We start from the raw sequence: 11,650 nt of genomic DNA on the forward strand, positions 1-11,650 counted from the left end.
GTACAGGATCTGGTTGAAAGGTGTTGCTTGCAGGCTCTTCTCGCAGGGAAAAAACTACGGGCCTCTAAAGACCAACACACATTACGGCCATTGCCTAAAGCGGAAGAGAAACATCAAGGCCTTTGGGGGAGACCCCGAGAACATCACCGTCTTTGGGGAATCGGCTGGGGGTGTTAGCGCCTCCTTGCAGGTGCGGGCTTCCTTCCTCGTTCAAAAGAGCTGGCCCCTTTCAGCCGAGATGCTGAATTTCACAAGTACAGCTGGGCATATCCTCTGTGGTATCAGTGCCGTTAGGAACGGACCCTTGGACAAGATCTTCCTCTCAAAGAATATTTCTACACACACACACTCTCTCTCTCTCTCTCTCTCTCTCTCTCTCTCTCTCTCTCTCTCTCTCTTGATAGTTCCTCTTGAGTGGAAAACCAGCACCGGTCTGTTTCCGAGTTCAATTCAAGGGGCTGGTTACAACTTTTAAAGCCCTTAGCAGTCTGGGATCCACATATCTGTAGGACCAGCTGCCTCCATATGTCCCTGTGTGACAACTGTGGTCATCAGGCAGCTGTCTATAGGCTATCCCACCCCTTAGGGTGGTCCATCTGGCATCAACCAGAGCCCAGAGTATTTTCCATGGTGGCTCCAGCTCTGTGGAGTGGTCGTCCTGAAGAGGTGGGAGGGACCCCCTCCTTCGAAAACTTCAGGAGGTGCTGGAAGGCCTGTGTTTGCAAGGGCTTTTGAGTAGGTTGGACGGCAGGTATCTCATTCATTCATTCATTCATTCACTCATTCATTCATTCATTCGGTTTATATCCCGCTGTCCTTGCCAAGTGGGCTCAGAGTGAGATAGTGTATTTATTATTTTATTCTGGTTTTAACTGGAAATATTTTTAAAGTATTATTGTAAGTAGGTTGAACAGCAGGTGGTATCTCTATCTCCATTCATTCATTCATTCATTCATCTCGGGTTTATATCCCATTGTCCTTGCCATACAGTGGGCTCAGAGTGAGATAGTGTGATTTATTATTTTATTCTGGCTCTTTAACTGGAAATATTTTTAAAGTATTATTGTAAGTAGGTTGAACAGCAGGTATCTCATTCATTCATTCATTCATTCATTCATTCATTCATTCGGTTTATATCCCGCTGTCCTTGCCAAGTGGGCTCAGAGTGAGATAGTGTATTTATTATTTTATTCTGGTTTTAACTGGAAATATTTTAAAAGTATTATTGTAAGTCACCTTGAAGAACAAGGAAAGATGGGGTGGAATGTTCTAATGAACAAAAATATGAACATTAAACCTCTATAAAATTGCCTACAAGTGCAATAACCTTTCCTTTGAACAATGTATTCTTTATGTATAGGTGACTTAGGCACGGATTCAATAAGGAGATTCCTCAGCTGCAAGAAAGATGGCGGGACATCTTTCCTTAAGATAGCGTTTGGCACCCATAATGAATTTGCAGGCATTTGATTTGTTTAGTTGTCTTTTTTTAATTGACTGACTAACTGTGCAGTTCTAAGCAAATTTATATCCTTCTTGGCCCATTAACCTCTGTGGGTTTAGAAGGCTGAAACAATGTTGAGATCTTATCTTTACAAATGAGAGAGCTTTCGAAATGGTGGCTACATATTGAAAAAAAGATCTTTTCCTTGGGCTTCTCTTGGGAGGTCCTACAAATGCTCACCGCTCCGGAGATTTACCATCGCTTAAAGACTAGATTATTTGATCAAGAATTATCATTTTCTCCTGAGCAAAGCGCAAAGCTCTTGCTCTCCAATATTCTCTTTGGATTATCCTCAGGAAATCTAGCTCCTGCTATATACCTGTTGGAACAATCTTGTTAATTACAATTGCAGATGGGTCATGACTAGAGCAAGGTGTAACTCTTTTCCTCATTAGTACATCTTCAAGGTCGCTTCTAGTATTCCACAAAAAATGAGCGCTGTTGTCGATTTTTGTCCTGATACAACTGATAATGCTTCATATTCTGCTTCGCTGTTCAAAATACAACAACATCAGAACTGATTTGAGAACTGTATTACCAACAGGATTGATGCTCCTTTCTGATAAAATAAAAATGGCCAAGCTTCTAAATAACTCTAATGTTGAAATCTCTGAAGCGGTTGCTATGTTTTTACTCTGTGTACTGCAAGTTGCGCAATAATGATCTTCTTATTGTATTTGGAATTCTTGACACACACCAGTTTATGCCTAATAAAGGTTTTGGATTTGGAGATCTTATCTTGCAGCCCCATATCTTATAGGTTCCTGTGGCTAGATTTGTAGGCTCAAGCGGTGATACGGTTTGGTAATTGTTCTGGGCTCTGCAGCTGACTCTTTACTAAAACACTGTTCTCCTTCTCCCTGCCCCGCAGACGCTGTCTCCCTACAATAAAGGCTTGATCAAACGGGCCATCAGCCAGAGCGGAGTTGGCTTGTGCTCCTGGGCCATTCAGGAGAATCCCCTTTTCTGGGCTACCAAGGTAAAGCGGCAGCGGTTCACCTTGTCCCGTGTCACACCAGGGCCCCCCCACCAGCTCCTCTTGAAGTCCAGCCACAGGGCACAGAGGCTGTCGGGAGTGGGTGTGGGAGCCAGGTGGCTGAAGAGGGTGCCCTTCTTGCTTGTGTCTTGCAGGTAGGGCAGGTGGTTGGCTGCCCCACAGACAACACCGCGGCTCTGGCAAACTGCTCATGGATCAATGGACCCGTGCTCTGACGATGCATGCACTATCGGAAGTGCTCAACCTGAAGTGTGGGTGCTGGCCGGAGGCTTGCATGTTTTGAAAGCCAAGGACTCACCTTCTCCAACATTCAGTGGGCCGAAGCCAGTGGTGGGATTCAAATCCCCCAGGGGATGGGGCGGTTTATAAATCGAAACAATAAATAAAATAAATAAAATAAATAATGTAACAACCGGTTCCGGTGGAGAGATTCAAATAATTTAACAACTGGGGTGCTGTGTGGTTTCTGAGCTGTATGGCTGTGTTCTAGCAGCATTCTCTCCTGACGTTTCGCCTGCATCTGTGGCTGGCATCTTCAGAGGATCTGATAGAGAGAGAATGCTGCTAGAACACGGCCCTACAGCCCGGAAACCACACAGCACCCCAGTGATTCTGGCCGTGAAAACCTTCGACAATACAAATTTAACAACTGGTTGTATACAAGCGCCATTTTAACAACCGGTTCTGCCGAAGTGGTGCGAACCAGCTGAATCCCACCACTGGCCGATGTTTTAGTGACAACTGGAGATGCGGTGGGCTCCTATTCCTTGCAAAGGGGGCTGTTTTAGTATGAATGGTCTGCTGAAATCTGGGTCCCCAATAGGCACCGGGGTGCCCGCTAACACCTTTTCTGACACCTGCCAAGTGTTTTTAGGAAGCAGGGAGGGCCAACATAGGGGGTTGACTATCAAAAAGTCAATCGGCTGTGCAGATTAAAAAAAAATGTTGCTTTGGCAACAGCTACTTTCACAGCTCAAGAATCTGTACTTTGCGACTGAAGGTCAGCGTCAGCAGCTATTTTGTGGTTGGCGCCGCCTCTTGTGGCAGCCATTTTGTTGCTTCACCCACCATGCCGTGTCAGAATTCCAAATGTACTGTCGGCTCAAAAAGATTGGGGACCCCTATCTTACCAGAGCCCCACCTGCCAGTATCTTTCTGTACCCTCCAGACTCAGGAAGGCCGATTGCGGTGACTCATGCAGAGATGCAGCCAGTGACCCTCTGAGGTGGATAAATGGCTACTCCTGAAAAGCGTGATTGAGTAGCTGAGTGTGCTAAGGCCGAGATGCGGTGGGATTGCTCCTCTGACAGAGGAAAGACCACAGAAGCAAGCAAGAGAGCCCTCCCTCTGGGCCGTTCCTTTTGGGACTCTTGGCTGCTTTAGCCCGTTACTCATGATGGCTAGTAGTCATTGGTGAACCTTCCCTTCATGAATGCCTCACTGTGAAGAGGTTGAACCAAGAGGAGGGGGAAAAGGGAATGTGGGGATCCACACAGAGGTGGGATCCAGCAGGTTCTGACCAGTTCCTGAGAGTGGGTTACTAATTATTTGTGTGTGCTCTTCTTTCTTCTCTTTCCCTATTTCTGGTTCCATCCCAGCCCCACAAACCCAAATGCCAAAGAAAACACCCCTTCTAGGTGCTTCTAATCAGTGCCCAGGCTCAGATGTGCTCCAGTCTTCAAGAGAACAGAGTTAAGACAGTGTCAAACTCGCGGCCCTCCAGATGTTAGACCAGCAGGAGGATTTATATTCTCCAGATGTTATGATTCATACATCAGCCCCTGCCAGCATGGTCAGTTGGTCATGCTGGCAGGGGCTGATGGGAGTTGTAGTCCATAACATCTGGAGTGCCAAAGGTTCGCCACCACTGTTATAGACTACTGTTCCCATCAACTAGCATCATACTGGCAGGGGATGATGGGAACAGTAGTCCATGACATCTGGACGGCCGCGAGTTTGATACCTGTAGGGGATTTCCCTCTGACTGTTTTTTTTCAAAAGGATATATCTGTCCTCCAGTTTGGCTGTTCACCATGAGGACTAGAAACCTGTGTGGGATCTGCGGCTTCCTGAGGCCCTCCTGCTTCTTTCTTTGGGTCAGATCCTCTGGTCTTCTCCCTTCCCCCCGCAGATCCCCTCGTGCACTACCTTGCCTTTTCCCCGGTGGTCGATGGAGATTTCATCCCGGATCACCCTGAGAATCTCTTTGCCAATGCCGCAGACATTGATTACATCGCCGGAGTGAACAACATGGATGGGCATTTCTTTGCCAGCATCGACATGCCTGCCCTCAACCGTCCCCTGGTGAAGATCACGCCGTAAGGAGAAAAGAATGAATGAATGAATGAATGAATGAATGAATAAAATAATAATTTGCAGTCCCCTCGTAGAGACCGAGCCAGACTTCAAGAAGAAGAGAAGAAGAGGAAGAGTTTGGATTTATATCCACCCCTTTCTCTCCTGTAAGGAGACTCAAAGGGGCTGACAATCTCCTTTCCCTTCCCCCCTCACAACAAACACCCTGTGAGGTGAGGGGGCTGAGGGAGCCCGAGAAGCTGTGACTAGCCCAAGGTCACCCAGCTGGCGTGTGTGGGAGTGTACAGGCTAATCTGAATTCCCCAGATAAGCCTCCACAACTAAAGCGGCAGAGCTGGGAATCAAACCCGGTTCCTCCAGATCAGTGTGCACCTGCTCTTAGCCACTACGCCACTGCTGAGATGCCATTTTCCTTTTGAACCAGGCTTATTCAAAGGGCTTCGGATTAGCCTGTGCACTCCCGCACACGCCAGCTGGGTGACCTTGGGCTAGTCACAGCTTCTCGGTGCTCTCTCAGCCCCACCTACCTCACAGGGTGTTTGTTGTGAGGGGGGAAGGGCAAGGAGATTGTAAGCCCCTTTGAGTCTCCTGCAGGAGAGAAAGGGGGGATATAAATCCAAACTCTTCTTCTTCCTCCTCTGGCTTCTATGTGCACATTCGCTACCCAGAGTTCTTTGGAAGAAGAGTAAGATCAAAATGCACTCAGATATACAGTTCAATGCTAAGGACTCCACTCCCATTTAGCCTTGCACTATAAATCTGGTGATATCTGCTAGCCACACTTAGACACTCTGAGTTCCCAAACCTACAACTAGCCATCTGGGGCGCTGGAGGTCACAGCCTCCTCCGCAAGTAGAACCTCTGGGCTTTGTCCGACATCGCTCCCGTTTCTGATCCGCGATCTCATTTCAATCCACTTTTGAGTCCGTTTTGGCTGCTGCTTGCAAACCACGGTTTGTCGGTTGAGCCAACAAGCTATAGTTGAGCTTCCTTATATGTAGCCTGGTGGGAGTTCTGCAGTCAGCATAGCCAGAGTAGGCCAAGGAGAATGCCTGCCCCCGGAAGAGAGACCCTGACTCTGGATGTCTGATTTCCTTGGGCAACCTCCATTGGATATGCAGGGCTACGGAAGAGCCAGCAGGTGGCTCCCTGGTGCAGCTAGCGCCTGGGACATCTCCCGTTTACGTGGATGCTGGCCCTGGCCCATGCTGCCACGATGTGGAGAAAACCAGCAGAATGCAAGAGGAACCCTGTTGGATCTGACCAACGGTCCATCTAGTGCAGCATCCTGCAGCCAGCTAGCTACCCTGAAGGCCCAATACCTTCCCATGATGCTCTTTCAGTAAGTCTTTGGGAAGCCACGATGTTGCGCTGGAATTCAGAGCTTTATTGCCTTTTAATACAGAGGTTCCCTTCACTCGCTAGTAGTCATTGGTGAACCTTCCCGCCGTGAATGCCTCACTGTGAAGAGGTTGAACCAATGTGGGCATCCACGCCTGTCTTATAAATCCTGGGTTCTTTTTTCCAGACAAAACCACAGAGTTTTCCAAATATTTTATTGAAAAAACAAAAATTAAGAAATGTTCTAACACGTAGATTTCTCAGCTCTAGCATCATTCCAGGCTGTTTTGTTTCAGACTTGGGATCAGGAGTTGCTTCTCCTGCCCGGCCCGGATCAGAATTCCCCTTTCCCCCTCCCCTTGGTTCTCAGGTAAACTCTGTTTCCTGGCCACCCCTGTAAATCAACCTCTCTCTGATCTACAACCGTTTGGCCTCCAGCTTCCTTTGTGTAATTTATTCAAAGCCTTTTGGTTTCCTATCCGGAGATCAGAGGTCTTAGTCAGGCTAGTGTGAATCTGCCTGATACTGTAACCCAGTGGTTCTCAACCTTCCTAATGCCATGACCCTTCAATACAGTTCCTCATGTTGTGGTGACCCCCAACCCTAACATTTATCCATTTTACAGATGGAGAACACTGATGCAGAGAGTCTTAGGCGACCCCTGTGAAAGGGTCGTTCGACCCCCAAAGGGGTCCCAACCCACAGGTTGAGAACCACTGTGTAACCAGAACAACCTCTTCACACTCACCCCCTTTGGAAGCCTTCTCTGAAGCTATCACTACCTCCACTGTCGCTGGATTCCAGTTATTCGTTGAATTCAGAAGTATTTTTGTCTGTCCTGTACCTCTTGCCCATCAACTTCATTGTCTTTAATAACCTTGTACAATTTATTTTAGGGAGGAGGTGTATAACACGATCCAAGGGCTGACAATGGAGAAGGGCGTGAATGCAGCCAACCACGCCTACTCGCTCTACACCCAGGTCTGGAGTGAAGGCGCGAGCCAGGAAGTCATGAAACGGACCGTGGTGGATCTGGAGACGGATTACATATTCCTGGTCCCCACCCAGGCGGCCCTCCAACTCCACTCTCAAAATGCCAGGTGAGTATCACCAGCGGGTTTGGGGGCCGGGGGGAACTGTTTCTGCATATCTGTGGGTGCGATACACAAATTCCTGCACCCGGGAGTCAGTCACAATCTGATCTGAGGAGGGGGGAACTTCTTTGGAAGGCTCAGGCCTCCAGGGCTCCCTCTGGGAAAGTTCTAGCTGAAATATAGAAGAAGAAGAGTTTGGATTTATATCCCCCCTTTCTCTCCTGCAGGAGACTCAAAGGGGCTTACAATCTCCTTGCCCTTCCCCCCTCACAACAAACACCCTGTGAGGTAGGTGGAGCTGAGAGAGCTCCGAGAAACTGTGACTAGCCCAAGGTCACCCAGCTGGCGTGTGTGGGAGTGCACAGGCTAATCTGAATTCCCCAGATAAGCCTCCACAGCTCAGGCGGCAGAGCTGGGAATCAAACCCGGTTCCTCCAGATTAGATAGATGAGCCCTTAACCTCCTACGCCACTGCTGCTCCCATATATATAGTGCAAACCATAACACTGTTTAATATACTGTTACCGAAAGTACACCTTCGCGTACACGCACTCAATACATGAGTTACAGCAAAGTGGATCTCAAACCATATTCAAACAATATCTCAATTTCTGTTCCTTTAGATAACTTTAGAAATAATTTCCATAAATACAACAGGTGAAGCTAAATTTTGAGGCGCTATAAAAAAAACCCTCCAGATATGGTTTTATTTCCTTATCCTTTTTTAATCCCGTATGGGCTACAATTGTAACCTGATAGAAAGCAATGCTTCCCAACTAAGGCTTTTCTTAATCTCAGACCTAATAAGAACATAAGGACATAAGAAAGAGCCTGCTGGATCAGACCAGAGTCCATCCAGTCCAGCACTCTGCTACTCGCAGTGGCCCACCAGGTGCCTTTGGGAGCTCATGTGCAGGATGTGAAAGCAATGGCCTTAAGAACATAAGAACGAGCCTGCTGGATCAGACCAGAGTCCATCCAGTCCAGCTCTCTGCTACTGCAGTGGCCCACCAGGTGCCTTTGGGAGCTCACGTGCAGGATGTGAAAGCAATGGCCTTAAGAACATAAGAACGAGCCTGCTGGATCAGACCAGAGTCCATCTAGTCCAGCACTCTGCTACTCGCAGTGGCCCACCAGGTGCCTTTGGGAGCTCATGTGCAGGATGTGAAAGCAAGGGCCTTTTGCTGCTGCTGCTGCTGATCTCCTGGTCTGCTAAGATCCAGCATTCTGTCTCCCATTCAGATGCTTCTGGGCAACCCTCAAGCAGGGCATCAAGGCTTCTGTGGGAAACAGCTGGCAGTCCAATCCAATGCTGCGGTGGGCCTTCTTCCTCCCCACCCATTACTTCAAAAGGCAGCCGGTGGCATCTGTGGTTTCAGAGCTCTTGGAAGCACTCGCTGAGATTTTAGCTTAGCTTCTGCAGGGAGTCTCCTCCTCCCAGCACATGTTTCTGTATGGGCGGCTGATAGCGTCTGCAACCTGTGGCTCTCCAGATGTTCATGAACTACAATTTCCATCAGCCCCTGCCAGGCTGGGCTGATGGGAATTGTAGCCCATGAACATCTGGAGAGCCGCAGGTTGCAGACCCCTGGAGGAACGTTTACTCCTGTGCCTGTCTTGACTTTCCACGTCTGCCTCTCTCCCTCTCGGCATTCAGGAGCGGCAAGACCTACAGCTACGTGTTCTCCCAGTCGTCTCGAATGCCCGTCTACCCCAGCTGGGTAGGAGCGGACCACGCTGACGACCTCCAGTACGTGTTCGGGAAGCCCTTCGCCACGCCGCTAGCCTACCGAGCTCAGCACAGAACCGTTTCGAAGGCCATGATTGCTTATTGGACCAACTTTGCCAGAACTGGGTAAGAGACCTGGGTCGCTTACAGGGGTCTTCTGCCTGGGCAGCCGGCCTCTTATTTCCCTACTGGCCTCCTCTAAAATCTCAAAAGAGCCAAGTCGGTCTTTGGCTCGGCTTTTAGATCTGGAAATCGGTTGGACTCCGTTCGTCCTGGTAGAGGACTGTGATAAACTGGTGCTAATGTTTCGCTCAATGCGTCTTGAACAGAGAGAAATTTGCTCTCAAGCAAAGACTTTCTGGGTGGAGAGAGACGGAAAGTTTTCAGAGCAATGAAACTGCTTTGGAAGCATGTTCCACCCAAATGTACCTTTCTGTCCTTGCCGTCAAGCTCTGGCAAGCAGGGACGGAGCGAGAAGGAACCATGCCCGGTGCGCACGCGCCCCCTGTGCCCCTCTGACACACACACACCCCGTCCATCCCTGGAATGCCCCACCACACCCCAAGAATGTCTCCGCAGGGGCCCACGCCCAGTGCGTTGTTCACCCCCTGGCCCCTTGGCGCCACGCCTCTCCTGGCACTTAGAAAAAAGAAAAACCGCCCCCTTTTCCCTTGTTTGCAGTAATGACCCAATTGTTCATGCTGTGGTTTTAAAGAGAAGAAAAAGAAGAGTTTGGATTTATATCCCCCCCTTTCTCTCCTGCAGGAGACTCAAAGGGGCTTACAATCTCCTTGCCCTTCCCCCCTCACGACAAACACCCTGTGAGGTGGGTGGGGCTAAGAGAGCTCCAAAGAACTGTGACTAGCCCAAGGTCACCCAGCTGGCGTGTGTGGGAGTGCACAGGCTAATCTGAATTCCCCAGATAAGCCTCCACAGCTCAGGCGGCAGAGCAGGGAATCAAACCCGGTTCCTCCAGATTAGATACCCGAGCTCTTAACCTGCTACGCCACTGCTGCTCCTAGAGGGCCTATAACAGTGGTGGCGAACCTTTGCCACTCCAGATGTTATGGACTATTCAATTGGCCATGCTGGCAGGGGCTGATGGGAATTGTAGTCCATAACATCTGGAGCGCCAAAGGTTTGCCACCACGGGCCTCTAATAACACCTTCCGCATCTGAAATGGCGAGGCCGAGCTTTCCCCATGGCTAAGAATGGTGCTTTCTCCAAGAGCGGCTTAGACAACCGACTCGTTTTCTTGTGTTTAGACTTCCTGCTTTTTAAGCTGAGGGCAAAACGCCGGTTGCAGTGATCCACGCCTAAATAGCTATCTGCTGTCGACAGCAGGCCATCTCCCCTTCTTGTTCGAGGGCAATTTCCTTGAGTTCTGCAGGGGGCAGCCTTTCCCAATAGGCACCCGTTACCTGAGCTAAGATGTCTGTCCCTCCTTCCGTTGTGTTTGCCTGCCTCAGTGTTTCCCAACCTTTTCGAGGTCAGGTACCCCTGCCGCCACCTTCCCCTCCCATTGCTCCCTGCTTGTTACCACTTCCACCTTCTCCCAGGTGAAGGGAAGCACTGGGGTGGGGTGGCTGCTGACCTTGTGTCAGTCCCTACCCCATGGGCCAGTTCAAGGTCTTTGCTGGTACCGGTGGGAGACACCACAAAAATGAGGGGGGGGGGCGGTAGTGTTGCCGCGGTACCCCTGGGACATGCTCACGGCACCCCAGGGTACCAGGGAACCCTGGTTGAGAATGGCTGGCCTGCCTGTTGTGGGGCAGGCAAGTTTCCTTGTGACTACTCCGTTGGGGAGGAACCTGCTAGTTTAAAAAAACAACAACAAATCTTTTGTTCTGTTTCTCGTAGTGACCCGAACAAGGGAGAATCTGCGGTGCCCATTGCCTGGGTCCCCTACGATCCCGTGCAAGGCCACTACCTGGACATCAACACCGCGCAGTGACCTCACTACTTATCTCGTGAAGCAGGGGCTAAGAGCACCTTTACGCAGCAATCTCTCGGCAGTCGCCGCCACCGCAGCCTTCCCAACGCTATGACCTAACGCCTAATGATGCTGGAGTAGGACCAGCGCTCCACGACATTAAACTTGTGCTTGCTGCCACCATCTGTATGTCTTGTGTTTATTCCCTTCAGTAGTCTGCCTACACTGGGAGCACGTCACCTCTTTTATCAGCACAGACAAACACAGCTGACAAAATATGCTTTTTGAGGCTGGCCAATAAACTGCTTGCAATTGCCGCAAAAGCACTCTCCTACACCACCTACCACCTGGGGCCATCTGCAGGCTATGCAAAGGCTCACACTAAGCCCTTTGCCTGCCCTGAAACATCAGTGCAGGGATTCAGGTACCCTGTTTCCCCGAATATAAGACATCCCCTGACGTAGTAGAGCAGTGATGGCGAACCTTTTTGAGACCGAGTGCCCAAATTGCAACCCAAAACCCGCTATTTATCTCAAAGTGCCAACACGGCATTTTAACCTGAATACTGAGGTTTTAGTTTAGAAAAACCGGTTGGCTTCAAGACTCAGGTGTGTTACTCGGGAGTAAGCTTGGTGGCAGTCGGTGGCTTCGCTTTGAAGCAACCGTGCAACTCTTCCAACGTGGTGAATCATACAATCCTAGGGAGGTGGTTTACTTCCAGAAGCAAGCCCCATT

The 11,650-nt window shown here is 49.5% G+C and overlaps 1 protein-coding gene across 1 annotated transcript in view; it reads left to right on the forward strand.

Annotated features, from left to right (window-relative positions):
• CEL (carboxyl ester lipase) overlaps positions 1 to 11,098 on the forward strand; it is a 20,021-nt gene extending 8,923 nt beyond the window's left edge. Inside the window, 8 exon segments of the mRNA XM_048512368.1 lie at positions 52 to 190; positions 2,376 to 2,483; positions 2,636 to 2,705; positions 2,708 to 2,752; positions 4,633 to 4,819; positions 7,055 to 7,258; positions 8,910 to 9,107; positions 10,843 to 11,098. Coding sequence (XP_048368325.1) covers positions 52 to 190; positions 2,376 to 2,483; positions 2,636 to 2,705; positions 2,708 to 2,752; positions 4,633 to 4,819; positions 7,055 to 7,258; positions 8,910 to 9,107; positions 10,843 to 10,936 — 1,045 coding nt within the window. The 3' untranslated portion in view covers positions 10,937 to 11,098.
• Positions 11,099 to 11,650: the final 552 nt, after the last annotated feature.

The sequence above is a fragment of the Sphaerodactylus townsendi genome, linkage group LG12, assembly GCF_021028975.2.
Source record: "Sphaerodactylus townsendi isolate TG3544 linkage group LG12, MPM_Stown_v2.3, whole genome shotgun sequence".
NCBI lineage: Eukaryota > Metazoa > Chordata > Lepidosauria > Squamata > Sphaerodactylidae > Sphaerodactylus > Sphaerodactylus townsendi.